Raw genomic sequence first — 12,088 nt, forward strand, 5'->3', positions numbered from 1 at the left:
ACTCTGAGTTCAGAAGAAGCCGTAACTCTGTGGAGTGAGAAAGTACAGTTGTAAGAGACTAACTATATAGCTATATGGGTAGACAAAGCCTACGATAACAGATATAGAAACCCGCACAGAAATTGATTTGATAGGCATATAATAAAGCAATATACATTCACATTCAATAGATGAAAATGCATTTCCCAAAATATGCCATATGCACGTCAGATATTTTACCTGTTCATTGTCATCTTCGTCACTGCTGAGTTTCAGATCATCTTCAAGCATTCTAAAAGAGAGACAGAGACAACCAAACATTACATTTAATTTATGAATTACATCATTTTATAAATTAAGGGCTGAATCCAACCCCTAGCCATTTTTACTTGGTTCTACAATCCTCCAGATTCTTCATTCTCCTACAATATAAATGACCACAGAAACATGAACAGACAAAGGCTCCTAACCAGATTCCACATATCCACACTTGTGATTGGATCACAGTGAGCCGCTTCTTTTAGGTCCATTTTTACCTTTATCCAATCCCTTCTCAAGGCCAAATTCGTTTATCACTAGATGATGAAATAAGAAATCTGTGGGAGCATCTACACGAGATGCTTTAAGGCACATTAGCCTAAATTTAAGGTGCCTTAGGGCACACATTGACACATGTGTGCCCTTAATGTGCTTTAAAAATGGTGATTTTGGGCTAATCATGCTCAACAACTGATCCACTTTAGGCGCAAATACTTAAAGCGCACTAATGCATGTGTAGATGTGTTAAAGCGCATTAACACTGGGTGTGTGGACTGACTTACTTGGACTAACTTCAGTCCCATGTCAGTCCACAGACAGCGTTAATGCACCTGCACATGTAGATGCTTGCCTAAACCCACTTAATGAGCATTAAACTAATGCGCATTAAATGTAGGCGCGCTTAAATGCATGTGTAGACACACCGTGTATATACGAGAACTGTTGTGACATCCACTAAAACTGACAAGCTTCCTTTCTCTCCTTTAGTCATTGTAGGAGACTCCCAAATTGCAATTACTGATTCCTTTTTGTTTTGATGGAGACTGGAGTCTATGAATTTTTACTGTTAGTCTTTAAATAACCGTAACAATCAATGTGTGCTCTGTGAGGATGGTATTTTTTTTGTTTGAAGCTGACCAGTAAATCATGACAGTCTACTGGTATTAAGGAATTCTAAAGTGGGGACAGTATTCCCAGTGGTCAAATATCAGCCAGGTCCAACCCTGCTGGTGCTCTGAAAACGGGAAAGAGCAAGGAGAACTTTAACAGGTTTGTAAGTCATCAGTCTTCTAGTGACCTCTGTTGTCGGGCAGCTCAGTGGTTACAAAGTATCTGGACATGAAACTACTAGTCATTAACCTCTTGATATATGGCAGATGCTTCCCTGTAAAATGTGAACCCGTAAAACCTAAGACCAAGTCTTCTAAAACTAAGAAATCTCCAGTAAATATTAATCTTTAGAGGTCTGGGTTTTGGTGATGAACAGGAACTTTTTATGTTGTTTATCTCTAGCAGACACATTCATTTGTTTCTCTGTGGCATTACTTGCTGTGCCATTCACAACCTATCGCTGCACCTTAATCTATCCAAAGCCTAAGCTGTTATCAGCAAGGTTCATTATATACTTTGCAGACAAAGTCAGACCAGCCTCATATGAGGCCACATCATTTTTAACTTTAATTCAGGCTTAAACTCCTCCTTTAAACTGACATCTCACTTTAATATGTAAAATATCTGTCTCTTTAAAGAAGCACTTCTAGATAATGCAGTCCATATTATTAAAAAAAAAGCACAGATCTAAGAAGAAATAATGCAAGTGATCTTTTCATGAATTAAGCCTGAAGGGTTTTTTTCATTCTAGCCATTGCAGGGTTGTTGTTTTTTTTCCCATTTTGTTACATATTAAATCCCTTCTTGACATATTGTGATAGAAATGAACCAAAAGAAAAAAGGAAACTCCATATTAGACAAATGGAAAGAACAAAGAAGCAAGCATAAAAAGATAAATGAGTTCCTCTACGACACTACCCAAGCCATCCTATAAAGTGGTCGATTAATAATGGTTTCTAGAAAGTGTCCACAGCATACACTTTATAACAAGTGCAGTAAGCACAAGGCATGTTTATTGAATATTGAGAAGTATAAAATAGATATAAAATATGATTAGTAGGAAGGACAACTGTTGGAGCTGGTTACAGATAAACTAAATTTTCAGGATTTATGAGTTCCTTTCATGAGACTAATAGATGTTTAGAAGACTGGAGAGAGGAAAAAAATTGGATTTTGGTCCTTCTTCAGCAGTTCCAAGTTTATCACTTGGAGTACATAATTCTTTTCAGTCTGTTGTGCTAAATGAGGTATACGTCATCACATTCAGTTACCCCACTCAAAGGTTAAACAACTAAACTACACAGCCTGTAAAACCCATCACCCTTAAGTGGCAGATGGAATAATTAAAGAGAAACTGAATAACGCACCAACAATAAATATACAGTAGAGGGAGAAGTGAGGGAATGCATTAAAAAATATACAGTAGGCACAAATGAAAGTGGAACGTTCAAGAGTTCAGATAACCTGCTCCCGGAGGATGCTGGTTAGAAAGGGTAATATTTTTACAGAAAGCAAAGGACTTAGATGGTCTTCAGTTATTTTTAAATGTGCTTAATATTCTGGAGATATGGGTCATGGTGGCTTGCACATTTAATGTTTCTATTAACTCTCATTTATAAGCAGGTGGCATCTGATCACACTCAAAGCCGAATAAGGACTTTTCAAGATTGCCAGCCACCTTAATCCAAGGTAATTGTTTCACTATCATCATGCCTAGAGAAGTAATGCACTGTACCCTCAAAGCCCTGACACAGAAGAGCTCTGTGTCTGCAGCACTTTCAAGCACCGTCTGTATGGTTTGAACATGAAATTAGGTCCTCTTCAATGTGAGATCCCTGTAAATATGCATATGATCTATACAGCACTGTGCTGTGCAGCTGTTAACCTCGAGAACACATGACTGGAGATTGCAGCTCGAATTTGTTAGTAATATCAGGGCAGCAGTTAATAAAGGACAATTTGGTAGATGTATTAAAGTTACAATGAACACAGTCAATGAGGGTAAATCAAAAAGAAAACTGCCTGTATCAGAGAGCTATCTCTGGAGGTGTTATGAATTCATTTCATTTCCTATTCGTCTCTGACCTAGCCAACATTATTATTGAATATACATGTACGTGTTTGTCTTTTCATCCGTGCCTAATGCATAACACCACTTTAGGGAAAGAGTGGGATTAAGAAGGATTTTTGATTTCATTATTAGAGCCACGCCATTTATACCGCAACAGTTAAGACCGTGTCAGCATGTTCATTATTCTTTTTCAGGGGTTTATAATTTGGAATGTGAATTTACTGCAGAATTGTTATGTGGTGACAAAGGGATGCTTTTACCCATGGCATCGAGAGGTGCAATTCTCTGACTGCCCAGGACACCTGCTGATTCCAGGGACAAATTTGTTCCCAGCTGGACTGTTCGTATGTCAGAAAGCTAGGTGGACAAAGGGATACAATGAAGGTTTTGGAAGCATGAGTTTGTGAGGACCACACATATACACATTTACTGTTATCAGAGGCATCAACTTGCACCAAGCTTTAGGTCAGGGGTGAACAACCTGCACAAGTGGTGTGGACAGCCCCTGTGTGGGGCATATGGCGCATCCAGGAGGGAGCAGGGTGAAAGATGGGGCAGGAAGCAGAAAGCAGAGCAGCAGAGGGGCAGAGCAGCAGACCAGGCTGAGAAAAGGGAATTGGAGTGGCATGCAGGGAAAAGGTATCAGTTTATTGGAGACTTGCTGAGAAGGTTCACCCCCACTGCTTGTGTGGATGCCTAGAAACTTAATGTTAGGGACTGAAAGTGAACTGAACTCAACATAGTTTTGGAAGGGTTATGATTTAGGTTTGGTAAGGCAGACCAAACCTTTGTGGATTCCCCCCCCACTCCCATATTCCATGCATTTTCCAGCCTGAATGAGAAATAAGTGTGTGCTGACAAAATAGCAGCCTTGCCAAACAGAACAACCTTTCTGCTCTATGCTTTTAGTGGCAGATGTTGTCAAAATATTTTCAGAGTCCCACCAGTCTTCAACTTCTTTCAACAGGGGGTCATGTTCCAAACCACAGTCCCTTCTGCATCCAGCACCCGTTGCAAACGTATGACTTATGGAGTCACTTTACCACATTCCAATAGTTTTTACATGCTCAGGTAGAAAGGAACAAACTGTTTTCAACATTCGTGGAAGCCATGAAATAACAGGCCGCTGATGTGCAAGAAAGAAAATAAAACCTATCATGGAACATGGACAGTAACTCAATCCAAGACCTCTAAGCTGTCATTGAACTTGGATGAGTACAGCGGGAGAGCTGATCCTAAGGCATCCCCATTGTAAACATCTCTTTTACTTCAATAAATGCTTTCCATACATCACACTTGTCAGTTTGAGACCTTGCAAATGAGCAAATGAGTGTTTGATTGGAAGAGGTGAAATAATTTGTATCCACAGAACAGCGTAAGTATCAGGTACCTCACTTTCAGTAATTCTATACATTATTTTACTAGGAGCTTCAGAATTCCCCAAAAGGATATTATCATAGTTGGCAAGCCAAAAACACTATTTATTTGTCCAATCTTGGACTTGCTCCAAATCCCAAAGAAATCAATGGAAGTCTTTTCATTCCCTTCCATAGGTTTTGAACTGGGACCTATGCCATTTAGTCTATTCTTTAGTTTTCTACAACACTCATCAGTGAAGTGCCTAAATGTTTTATAGGGAAATGAGATGTAGATCCTCAGTGGACTTCATGGACTTCAGTGTGCTTTTCCTTCCAGTCTTCCTGGACTTCAGTGTGCTTTTCTCCATGCTCTGCTTCTACAAAGTTGTGTTTAGGCGATATTGTTTTTAAAGTGCAAATGATTTCAGTTATGATGAGAAATCTTTATCAAGCAGGAGGTACTTGGAACACATCCTAAATAAGATCAGGCTCTAGGGGACGTCCTCCTTACTCACCCTCAGCTCCAAGCTCCATAGCCCTGAGCTCCACTTAGATGGAGTAGAGACTGGAAGAAGAACCAGGCATCGGTTAACTAGGCCACATAGAAGGTTAGCTCTGTACAAAAAGTGCATTCATTGAAGTCTTACATTGGCAAACAAGGGTTGGGGGGTAGCATATGTGTATGAATCAAGCAAATAACACACATGCTATGCCATGCATGACTGGCGTGTTAGTATTATTGAAGTTTCTACATACGAGGTTCTTGTTCTCGCTAAAGGACCTAGAACAGGAGTAGGTAACCTGTGGGACTGGTGCCACATGTGGCTTGAGCAGCCTTTGGGTGTGGCATAAGGCAGATCGGTGAGGGGACATACAGTACGGGCGCAGACAGGGTAAGAAGCAGAGAGCAAAGCGGCAGATCAGGCAGGGAGCACAGGGCTGCAAGCAGAATGCAGAGCAGCAGATCAGGCAGGGGAAGGGGATCAGGCTGGCACGCCTGCCAAAAAAAGTTGGCCCCCACCTGCAGGAATCCAGGATTCTTGCAATAGACTTTTACTTTGCAAGACATGTGCTTGCAGACCCAGTTGGGAGACCGCATTTTTGACCCTATGCCCTTGGGCTTGTCCCTTGAGAGTGGGTAACATCTAGGGTTTGAATATGTCAGAAGAGACAAGGTAAAGAGATTGCATGCAGTGACATGAAAAGCACAGGAAAACACTTATTTGGAAAAGTGGTGGCAGGTACAGGTACTATACAAATGGCTTGTAAGTCTTTAAAAGAAAACAGTGCTCTCCTTCCACTGATACAAATGGATGATTTAAATGGGAGCGCTGTGGGTTTTAGATTCAGGTGGCACAGGCTAGACTACTGCGTCTAGTTGCCCCGTTCAATATTAAAGAGAGAACTCAGCATGTCATACCAAATTTCACTTGTGATTTTTAAATAAGACTTAAATCCTGAACAGGCGAGAATCAAATCCATGTCTTTAAAAGTAAAAAAAGTAGCACATAACCACCATGTGTTATGAAGCCCTTGTTAACTCTACGGTTTAATGTTTTCTGGAATATATCACTGGGGAGGTCACTGTCCAGCTGAATACTGACTAGCGTGAAGATGCAGCCTCTTCCACCTCTGAACTTTCACTGAAGTGAGCCCATCAATTCAACATCATCTAAACTGCTTTTACCCTGAGGACATTATGCTGAACTTGTTTTTCATTTTCCTGATGCATTTCTCTGTATTACATAATACTTCTCAGAGAGTGGTAACTCAAGTTATCATGCAAATGACAAACTGAATAATAGAATTCAGATGAATTTCAAGACTGTGTTGCACACACTGAAGCCCAATTTTATCATTTATCAAGGAGGGGGGATTGTGTGCGTGAAAACATCTAACAATAGATTTCCCAAGAGAAGTTCATAATACAGTGGACAGAAAGGCTGGGGAAATGAAAACAAATGGCAGAGTCTGTCCAAAGAAGAAAAAATAAAACCCCCAACAGGATCTTTGTTCTAAAACATCCCTTCCATAAATCTTGAAATTTCATATTCATTCTCCTGCTGAAATGTGCAAGTCATCTTTAAAATATTTCCTCTGAGATATTCTAAAAGTTATGGTAAAACCAAATCTCCAAAGATTAAATGGAATTTACAAGCACCATTTAACCTGATATTCATGGCCAGTTGTTCAGCAGTTTTATACATATTTAAAGATATTTTATTAATTTTTCCTTCTCCACCTCTGCTATTTTCTCCCTGTACGTCCTCATCATTGATCACGGACTTGTGCCTGAAAACCTTGACTCACGTGAGTAGCCTTCACTCCCTGGAGCGAATTCATTGGCCTCAGTGGTACCGCTCCCACCAGAAAAGAGCTAGGAATGGGTTAAGCCCCCACCTTTCAGCCTGGAGAATCTGTCACGTATCTCCCCCATTGAGTAACTGCCGTGAAGCCTGGTATAGTAGCCAAAAGGAAATGATACAAGCAGCAGGGCAAGTTGGCCTCTTCCCTCCCGCAGGAAATCGAACACATTAGCCCTCGAACATGGTCAGCCTCCCCCTAGGCCAGCTGATGGAGAAATATGACTTGCTATGAAACACTCCATTTTGTTTTGTCACACTCAGTCTGCCTTAGTGTTTCTGGCACCATATCAGTAATTAGTGTAATTACAGCTGGTGAGAGAGAAGTAACCCCTGTGGTTATCTATTAGGTACCTCACAATCAGAGAGTGCACTTCATTACTCATCTCTCCATATCATCTCCTAATTTCAAAAGGATTAAGCAGAATGAATTCTTTCAGTAGAAGAATTCCCTTTATCTAGCCATCCATTAATCTCCATGTAGAAAAAGCTCTTCAAGGCAACTAAAATATTAAGTTGCGGCTAAGTGCGTTAGAACTACTGCTTTGTTGACCGGCATTTTGCTTTTCATTAAACTTGGAGGGGAAGCAAGAGACCGGCATGAGAACTCAGCAAAGGGGAAAGGAGAAGCCGATGACAGGTTTTTACCTGCATGCTTTACGCTCCTGGCTTTCAACCATATTAGAAAATACGATCTCATTTCCAAGCTCGTCTCCAAAGAGCCTGAACACGATCCCAAAGCTTCCACGCAAGCATCTCTAAATGGAAACCTGTGCCAGCACCCACCCATGAGTGTGGCTGGGCTCATGGGCCGATCCTGTGGGGTTGCAACCCATCGCCTGTCAACCATGGAGCAAGGCATGGCTGGAAACTCTTGGCTGGCTGCGGCAGCTAAGCAGTGCACGAAGGGTGGGAGGGACGAACTTGCCGCTGCCACCGCCACTCCAGGCTGACCCGGGGTATGACAGGAGACCCAAAGCCGCCCCTGCCCAACTTGAACTCAGGGGTGGTGGCTGTGGGGGTGCTGGGTTCCTTCCAGCTCCTACCCCTGGTCACCCCCCACAGCCCCCACCCTCCCTGCCTGCATCTCTCATCCACATCGCCCGCTGGCCAGGAGAGCAGGTGCTGGAAGGATGAACTTGCCTGGGTCCCCAGAAGAGCTTTGCTCCCTGCCCAGCTGCTCTCTGCAGCCTGTGGCTGAACTAAAGCAGGAGCAGCTCCAGTGTTCCCCACGCCCGGGCCAGCCGGGGACAGCAGTGACAACCACAGTGTCTGCACTGCTGCACCTCTCCGGACCAGCCCAAATATGAAACACCGACAAGACAACAAAAAGAAAGGAGGCGCGTGCAAAGAAAAATCCAAAGAAGAGTGAAGGAAAGTTATGATGTGGGATTAAAAGCTCCCCCCCACCCCCCCCAAAAAAAATCAAAAAAAAAATCTCAGTTTTCTGACTGGGCATGATCATGTCAACAGTTTATAGTAATAAAAATGAGAACACCGTGTTTGTGTAGGGCTCTGATAAAATTGAGCCTACAAGTGATTAGGGTCAATTTTGGAATTGCACCTGTCTAGGGAGCAGGAAGGATTGCAGTTTGCTCCCAGGTGGTGTCAGCTCTAGCTCAGCTAAGTAGGGCAAGTTTTTCCAGTGCACAATGTGTCTACATACCTCTATGCACCTTGATTCATAACATCCACTGCTATCATTTTGGCAGACACTACCTGTCAAAGGCAGTACGCACTCCAGAATGTAGTTTGTGACAGGTGCTCATCTCCATTGTTTTCTAAATTAAAAATACCTCCTAACTGTAGCCTTATTTGATTAAATCTCTCCCCTCACCAGAGCATCAGTCTGCAGTCTGGTAAACAGGCCTTCTGTTGGCATATTTACCCACAAAGGCTTTGGAAACTTAGCACTCAGTTAAAAACGATAGATAATTCCATAGAAACTTTCTAAGGTGACGTTAAAAGAAAAAACAACACCCCAGAAAAGATATTAAAATGAGTAGCTCTATGGAGAACAAATAAAGTAAGACAGGCTCGTCTATCCAATGCTCCATAGCATGCATAGAAGGATATTAATTTTATTCATTGATTATATTCTTTTATCTTTTATTTTATTCCATTTTTAATCTGGTAACAAAGTGAGTCCTTCAAGGAGCTGTTTGATGAGCTGTCAGTACCAACATGACATTCACAAATCTCCCTGTGTGTGCTGTTTTCCCCTTAGATCGACTAATCTCATATCTGAAGAGCTGGGTTCTTTTGTTTCTGTATATTGGAAATGAGTTGTGTCTGCTAAATTTTAAGCTTCAGTAACCTGGTTTGGAATGGAAGCAGCTTCTGCGCATTCATTAATATCTTTTAGACTGACACATTTCTTGCAAGTCTGAACTCTTCTTAAAGAGAATGCAAAAAGGTTTCTGCCATTTGCAACTAATTTTAAAACACTGTTTATGAAATTTAGAAACGTTAAATGTAGCAGAGAAAGACTTAGGCTCTTCACTATTAATAAGAAAAACAACACCGAGTTCCTATATCACTCGCTTTCATCCGATCCACAGCACTGTAGAAAGGAGACACAGGGTGAAATGTATCCTATCCATCTTAAATAGGGGGAGAAATCTACCTGGCAGTATGGGACAAGGCTGCAGAGGAGACCACTGTCAGCTCCAAACTACAGAGCTGCACCGCCTTGTTAGTAAAGGTGGGAGATGTTGGGGCCAGTATCTATCCCCTGGCCCCATCCTACCCAAGCTCAGACATGCTAGTTTATGTTGCACCTGCCATAAAGCAGAAAGTATAAATAGACTCTACATGCCTCTAATATTGTCAGAGTATAAATGCCTCTACTATGGTCAGAGTACAGTGTGAACACTCAACGATGCACGTCCAAGGGAACATCCTGGCCGCGGTTGCAGAGCCCAGGTTGTCAAGTAAATGCCTGGCAGTGGCTAGGTGATGGCTCATCCCCAGCAACCCAAGAACTGGCAATCTGACCCCAGTTCACAAAACTACTTTCCTTCTTCAATCTCTTTTTAGTTGTAACACAAGATAACCCTTTGGCTGGGTAAAGACATTAAAAAAGCCGCAGTTTTCCATAAGTGGCACAGTTTAGATCAGTAGCAAAGAGGACACACATTCACCTTTTAGTGGTGGGAGGGGGCAAATCTTAGACCGGGTCCTGCCATTTTTAAACCAGTCTATGTGTTGCTGAACTTCTGTTCTGTTATGGGTATAGACTGGTTTCCAATCACTTATACTGGTAGATGTGTAATGTCTGTACCTGGCCCTTGACCACAACTAACAGATGCACTCTGTATACTCGCCTTCCCTCTATGAGTCCTTCAAATGGAGTTCATGGCCACGACACAATTGTTCCCAGGAGACGGAAGGAGAAGAAAACAGTTCTCCTGAAGGACAGCGCTCAACTTTTCTTCCATCGGTACGGAGGCAGCACCTGAAGCGAGTTCATAGCACTCTTGTGTCATGCGTGCTCCCTGCTAGCGAACTTTTTGTTGAGCCTTTGTCACTTAAGCAGGGAAAGTAAACTCATTCCTCCCTAATATCACTGAGCCACTGAGCTCAGTGTTTTGTAATTGTAAGGCAAACTTGGATGATATTAGGGTCACGCTCAGCTCAGGCACACTGTGACAAAAAAAGACAGCAGAAAGGGAAGAGATAAAAAGTCTTCATAAAAAGGAAGGTGAAAAGTGGAAAAGAGAGAGAACAAGAGTGGGAAAGGCATATAAAAAGAAAAGTACCCACAGAAAACCAAATACATACATATCTTTTTATGTGGGATATGCCCTTGAGCCAGTGTAACTCTGAAGGGAAGGGAGGAGGAGGTGGAGAGGGGTCTCTTCTGTTCCTGAGAAAAAGCAGAATCTTCCCTTTGGGTAGAAAAGAAACAACTGAAATTTGAAAGACAGGGTACTCGAATTATAGACTTGCAACCATGATCCAATCTTACCAACTCAGGAAGAAGTTCAAGAGATACTGAAAAAGCCTCCCAACCCTGCTAGACTCCCCCATCGCCCCGCAGAAAGCACAAGTTCTTGGCAGAAATCAAATCCAAAGAAAATCTCACTAGTTTCCCCAAGAAATACTGCTTACACTCGAGCCTTTTTAGAGTCTTGTATTTTAAATAATTCACTGTGATTGCACCATAACTAATTCATGATGAGTAAAGGTATGAAAATAAATAAAGACTCTCTGACAGCAATCTCAAGCTGCCGGGTTGCTGAATCACCGGGGACAATTTGTCCTCCACAATGAATTGTTGGGGATGAGCTGTCCTGTAACCCAATAAAGAGGTCTGGATGCTTCATTTCAGTGCTAATGGACAACCACTCCATAAAGCTACATAAGCAACCACTGCCTGTCCAGGGGAGAGACTTAAGGTGGTCGATACAGGCTGCTCAGTTGAGGTCTTTCTCAGTGAAAAGGTGAGATGATGAAGCAACATTTCACTTTGGAGGCAAGTGTAGGGCTGCAGGGAAGGGGCTTACAGCTTCCCTGGGGGTGTTTGTCTACAAGCACTGGCATTCACGTCCCAGGCTGGGTTTTCAAATAATATTACAGCCAACAGTGTATTCAAAAAGGAAATTCAAATGGGAGGTGCTATTCCAAAGCAGATTGCTAAGAGCGGCTCTTCAACGGGACTCCCGTTAAGGGAGCAGCACGCTGGGAATTGGGCGAGTGGGTGCGGCAGGGGATGAGAAGTGACTCAGGTGTTCAGCCTGCCTGGGGAATTGTATACCTTTATTAGGAAAACTTCTGCACTCTGGCAGAAACCCAGTGGAAAGAGGGTCCCAGGCTGCATGCATGTGCAGAAAGATTCGAGTAAGGATTAGACCTAAAACAAAAGGCAAGAAAGAAAGGCCCATCCATCCAGAGACCAGCACAAAAGCCACTAGATCAGCACATTATCTTTGTGTAGATAAGCAGATCTTCATTACGACAGTGCAACCTTTCCTGTTTAAGCAGGCATGTCATGGGTCACGTTTTTAAATGTAAAAGAGGACTAATACATACACGCACATACACTTAGTGAGACCACACACAATCCATATAACTAAAAAGAATAGAGGAATAAAATATTTAAATGATTTCCATAGCTGGATTATTCATAATGTATCACATATGCACAGTGGAAAACAAGCGCCAGG

At 42.3% G+C, this 12,088-nt stretch overlaps 1 protein-coding gene across 3 annotated transcripts in view; it reads right to left on the reverse strand.

The window, feature by feature from the left end:
- The window catches only part of AFF2 (AF4/FMR2 family member 2), a 635,691-nt gene that overhangs the window by 108,048 nt on the left and 515,555 nt on the right, over positions 1-12,088 (reverse strand). For all 3 annotated transcript variants that reach the window (XM_019521659.1, XM_019521658.1, XM_019521657.1), the window contains one exon: positions 220-271. In XM_019521659.1, coding sequence (XP_019377204.1) covers positions 220-271 — 52 coding nt within the window. The remainder of the gene's footprint in view (positions 1-219; positions 272-12,088) is intronic.

This window comes from Gavialis gangeticus, unplaced genomic scaffold (genome assembly GCF_001723915.1).
Source record: "Gavialis gangeticus isolate Ggan-Ray unplaced genomic scaffold, GavGan_comp1, whole genome shotgun sequence".
NCBI lineage: Eukaryota > Metazoa > Chordata > Crocodylia > Gavialidae > Gavialis > Gavialis gangeticus.